This window comes from Kryptolebias marmoratus, linkage group LG1, assembly GCF_001649575.2.
Source record: "Kryptolebias marmoratus isolate JLee-2015 linkage group LG1, ASM164957v2, whole genome shotgun sequence".
Classification (NCBI taxonomy): domain Eukaryota; kingdom Metazoa; phylum Chordata; class Actinopteri; order Cyprinodontiformes; family Rivulidae; genus Kryptolebias; species Kryptolebias marmoratus.
The window spans coordinates 28,075,624-28,081,132 of record NC_051430.1 but is presented as its reverse complement, the minus strand read 5'-3'; the positions used below and the strand labels follow the sequence as shown (position 1 = coordinate 28,081,132).

Genomic DNA, 5,509 nt, shown 5'->3' with positions numbered 1-5,509 from the left:
TCTACTTCATCTTTTAGCCTCTTTTAGCTTTAGCGCCTCAGTTTCAGCTTCTTCAACAAATTTCAGCACTCAGCTCTCAGTGTTCACTCTGCATTTTCACAGAAATCTTGTCCCACTCCTGTCCCACTCTTGTTTCTACAGAACCTGACAGTAACATATAAATATAGCAGAGAACTTCCCTGGAGTCGAACTTTGGCTCTTATTTCATGCCGGGGTGTCCCCAAGCAGCCTTCCAAGTCAGAAATAACTTTGTGTTTCATGAATGCGTGCAACTTTATCTGTTCGCCTTATTTACATAAAGAAACTTATTATCAGGAAGTTGATGGTGTGTATTTCCCTGTTTGCTTTGACATGAAGCACATCCTGTTTTTTGAGTCCTGTTCACCCCCGTAGTGTTATACATTCCCTCATAAACCAATGTTGATTCTGGTTTTGCAAACAGGCTGCTGTTTGCTCCGGCTGCTGCAGTTACAGCTGCCTTGGTTACAGACTGCAGGCTGTGAACAGCAACAGTGATGCTGCAAACAGGAGCGTCAGAAACGTTTTTCCTCTGTAGTCTCAGACTTTTTTACTTTAAGGAGGAACATTTCATGGCTCTCTGTTGACACAATGCAAGAACATGCTGAGAAGTTGTAAAGGTTGTAAACTTTGTTCTTTCTTATCAGTCCATACCTTCTACGACAGGTTCTCCCTTTCAGTATGTGGTGAACTGAGCAGCACAGCTCAAACTTTACTAACTGTGTTGTTGCTGTGTTATCACAGTTTGCAGTCACCACATCCGCTGGATTTCTTCTAAGATACAGAGAGAGAGAGAGAATGAGAGAGAGAGGCTTTAAGTGTCTTGTTGAAAGAAACTTACACCTACAACTACACCTGGATCATTCATCTTTCCTGTCCTCTCAAACCCAAGCAGGTCGAAGCAGATGGCCGCTCGTCCTGAACCCGGTTCTGGTTCTGCTGGAGGTTCCTTCCTGTTGAAAGGGAGTTTTTCCTTTTCAGTGTTACCTTCATGCTGCTCAGGATGGGAGACTGTGACGAAGTAAAAATTCAGCTCAATCTGCTGGCTTCTTTAAATAGATAACTTTTACTAATTGGCTTTTATCATGTATGGAACTGTTTTTGAACAGAGCCCTGAGATGACTTTTGTTGTGACTTGTTGCTTCATGAATAAACTGAACTAGAGGATGGACTTTAATAAAACCATCAGAAAGTAATCATTAGATCCATATCTACAACTAATTAACTTTTAGAGTCAGCCCCATTCAAGATGGCTCCAACCTAAGCAAACACAAAAATCAGACAATTTAAGAGATATTAAGGTGAAATTTGGTGGTAGCTGAGCTCCTCAACACTTCCTTTAAAGCCACATGTGTCAAACTCAAGGCCCGCGGGCCAGATCTGGATCTTGGTATCATATTATCTGGCCCCTAAGATAACATTTAAATTTCCTTAGATCCGTCCCTTCCCTTGATTTCTTGTGACAAACTGAGTCTCTATTGCTTCTCATTGTGCTTAAAAAACTGAGCCTTTTAGTGAAGTCTTCTCGTGACACTGACTTTGAAGCCAAGAAAATTAAGTTTTAGTTTCTCAGTAGTCTTTGACATATTACATCTAAAATCAAGGTTAATTTATGTATTTTTTTCAATAAATGTTGGTTGAGATTGACCTTTGGCTGGGATCAAGTTTTTAAATTTTGGCCTCCTTGTGAAACTGAGTGTAAAAACCCCTGCTTTAAGCGCTAACACTAGGTTTTTAATTTATTTTTAGAGATCATACTTTGCAGTTTTTTTTCGCGCTGCGACAAAAAAGGGGGACTTTTTTTACGATATGTATGAAAGACAATGTTGTGAACTTACAATTTGGAAAAATATAAAATGAATGTTAAAATTGCACGTAACATTTTGCCAGTCAGTAAATGTAAAAGTGTCTTACAGGAAGAAGAAAATGAACAATTCAGGGAAGGTCATAAGGGGCTGTAAAGCTTTTTGCCTTCTTCAAAGAAGAAAAGAATGAGGAAGCTATTTCGTACCAGACAAACAGTAGACTGTAAAAAAAAAGGTGACCTTAAAATAGGTGAACATGCTGTCTTTCTTTCAACTAACCCTTAATTTATTTATGTTGATGTATTTAACATCTCTTTTTGAAAATGAAGATTTTGGCCTTTCAGATAATCATGAAATACATTTTACAGCCAGTCTTTTCTAGAAAAAAAATATAAATAAAATGATGAAAGAAAGCCCAACTTTCTATCACACACACAAAAACATATGGTGTTTTCCTGTGAAATAAGTGATGAAATAAAAACTCCGAGACAAGCAACACAACTTAGTTTCATTCAACTTTCAGCAGGGCAAATTTTAAAATGCAAAATTACATCAGCTCTCCGACCAATCACAGCTCGCGAACGGATTGCGTCAGAGCCCTCCGCAGCCAATCAGGTGCCACCACGATATAGAAAAGATTGCAGTTGCAGCCCACTTCGTCGAGCAGTTGAGACGAGTCGGAGATCGGGTTAACAGGGAAATCGGAGGGTTTCTACGAAATTTATCGCGGATACCCGGCGATTTCTGACTTCACACAGTAACAACGGACTATTCCAACATGGTGGTTGTGACAGCGGGGACCGGCGGAGCCCACAAGGTGCTCCTGATATCCGGGAAGCAGAGCGGCTCCTCCAGCGGCTCACAGACGACGGCCTTCAGCCGGCCGATCTCCGTGGTTCTGCCGGCCAGCCAGGTGTCGTCGGACTCGGACTCAAACACGTCCGTGGGGCCGCCGGTGCGGAAAAGACAGAGACTGACACATTTGAGTCCGGAAGAGAAAGCACTTCGCAGGTTGGTTTGATTAATAATAATAATAAAAAACAAAAACAAACCTCTTCGTTTCTATTAATATTACGGCTTTACACGGAACGCGTAAATGACGCCATTGTTCCTGGCATTTAAACGGAGACACGCCCAGAAGTTGGGCCTCCAAACTTGTTTCACACCTTTTTAAAGATACATCTGATTATAGAAGGGGCTGTTTTAAATGGCCAAACGGATCCTTTAGTACTATTAAAACATTATCTCATCACATCTGCACTTTGACCGAGCTCGTAAAGCTGCTCTGTGGGTGATTTGACTGCGGCTGATGAGGATCTGCGTGCGTGGCAGAAACATGGCCGGCGATGAACCCGAGTCACGTCTTCAGTCGGATGTCAGCATCATGGCCTGTTCACTCCCGTTTCCTTCCCCTATCATTTATCACATTGTTTTGTTTATTTTTCCAGGAAACTCAAGAACAGAGTGGCAGCTCAGACGGCAAGAGACAGGAAAAAAGCCAAAATGGGAGAGCTGGAACAGCAAGTCATAGAGTTGGAGCTGGAGGTATTTATTTTTCTTAATTTGAAGTCTATAGGTCTGAGTGCAAACCCCCTCACCCCTCCTGTGCTACAATAATAATTCTTGCAAATGTAAGGGAAACTCTTAAAAGTTTCGTTTCTACTCTGGCCTTTTCTCACCCAAGAGCTGAATTATTCACTTCCCAAGTTTCACAAACCCGTTTCCTCCCACAGAATCAGAAACTTCACATCGAGAACAGGCTGCTTCGAGAGAAGACAAGTGGTCTGCTGACAGAAAACGAGGAACTAAGACAGAGACTTGGGTTGGACACCCTTGACTCAAAAACAAAGGTGGGATTTTTGAAGCTTTTTTTGGGGGGGGGGGGCTAAATTTCAGGGATTTCCAGTTGTTGATTTTGTGTTTTTTGTTTTAAAATTGAAAGGTTCAGGCTCTGTTGTCCAACGGGAACGACACAGATTTGGGGATCGGGTCTTCTGAGTCTGCAGTACTCAGGCTACGTGTGCCTCCGCAGCAGGTGCAGGCCCAGCAGTCCCTAAATCTGAAAACTTCACAATGGCTACAGATTGTCCTGACTCTACAGACAATGAGGTAAGTCTTTCAGCTCTGTTCCTTCTAAAAACTGAGCTCCTGGGTCTCTGGTTACCAGGCTAACCCAGTTTCCTCCCCTTCCTCTCTCCAGTCTGATTTGCTGCTGGGCATTTTGGACATCCTTGACCCGGAGCTGTTCCTCAAGTCTTATGAGCAGGTGTGCGAGGAGCCGCAGGTGCTGCTGGTTGGAGGGGGGGACCCAGTACCTGCCTCCCCACCTGCGTCTGTGGGGGCCCCATCAGTTAAGCTGGAGACCCTTAATGAACTGATTCACTTCGACCACATCTACACCAAGCCCGTGGAGGAAGTGAGCGACATGGAGAGCGGCGCGGATGAGACGATCGACGAGGAGGCTTCCTTCACAGAGGTCACGGAGGTGGTCGTGGAGGAGGAGACGGTCTGCGTTAAAGACGAACCAGAGGAAGTGGTCATTCCCACCTGTAACGACCACAGTCAGGTGGATGACCTCTTCTCTGGAGCCTCCTCCCCTGCCTTCGGCCAGCTGGAGAAGGAAACCTTACTGGCGGACACCTACAGCGACTCTGGATATGAAGGGTCTCCCTCCCCTTTCAGTGACATGTGTTCTGAGAGCTCCTGGGAAGACATGTTTGCAAATGAACTCTTTCCCCAACTTATCAGTGTCTGAATTGAACACCTCTGCCCAAGAAGTTTAAAATATACTGTAAATACACATAAAGGCTAATGTGTAAATAATTAAACTAACTTTTACTTGTATAAAACCCCTATGAACTGGTTATTTACAAGATTAAAATAAATAAAATCTCAATACAGCAGGTCTGTACCTCTGTCAGTGCTGCATTGACATGTGGTAGATGGAGTCTCACAGCTTATATTGGCACAAGTTTATACGAAGAATTTAAGATTGCCAATGAATCTTTTCACTCGCTGTTCAGAATGAAATGTGGGTGATTCCAGTATTTGTAATTGTTCATTTTTGTTAAAGGGGATTTGGGACCCGTGAATTATTACACTTTATTTGTGTAGTCTGCTGAGTTGTCCACCTGTAAAAAAAAAAAAAAAAAAAAGTTTCTTTATTTTTGCTTGCTCTCCTTGTAGTCTCACGATGGCAATTAAAAAAAATTTTTTTGCATCGCATATTGTCTCTTGTGTCGTGTCTGCAGAAGCTGGGAAACATACCAGATGGACTTTTCAGTCTTATGACAAAATTTAAATGTCTCTTTAGGGAAAACTGAAGCAACTTGTTGCTTAATTAATGTGGATGACTATCTGTAGTGCTCTCTGACTGTTTATCAAAAACTAAAGTCTTGATTAAGTTTAATCTAGGTCTGTCAATGATTAAGTTATTAGAACAAATGTTTGCCATCATGTCCTGGATGACTGAGAATCTACAGGTGCTGGTCATAAAATTAGAATATCATGAAAAAGTACATTGATTTCAGTAATTCCATTTAAAAAGTGAAACTTGTATATTATATTCATACATTACATACAAACTGATATATTTCAAATGTTTATTTCATTTAATTTTGATGATTACAAATGACAACAAATGAAAATCTCAAATTCATCATATCAGAAAATTAGAATATTACTGA

General features: G+C 41.8%; 1 protein-coding gene across 1 annotated transcript; it reads left to right on the top strand.

Moving 5' to 3' along the window:
* The first annotated feature begins 2,466 nt into the window (after positions 1-2,466).
* xbp1 (X-box binding protein 1) lies at positions 2,467-5,048 on the top strand. The gene is given in 6 exon segments (XM_017427756.3): positions 2,467-2,834; positions 3,272-3,368; positions 3,557-3,673; positions 3,766-3,846; positions 3,849-3,932; positions 4,024-5,048. Coding segments are annotated over 6 exon segments (1,167 nt in total). The 5' UTR covers positions 2,467-2,601; the 3' UTR covers positions 4,579-5,048.
* Positions 5,049-5,509: the final 461 nt, after the last annotated feature.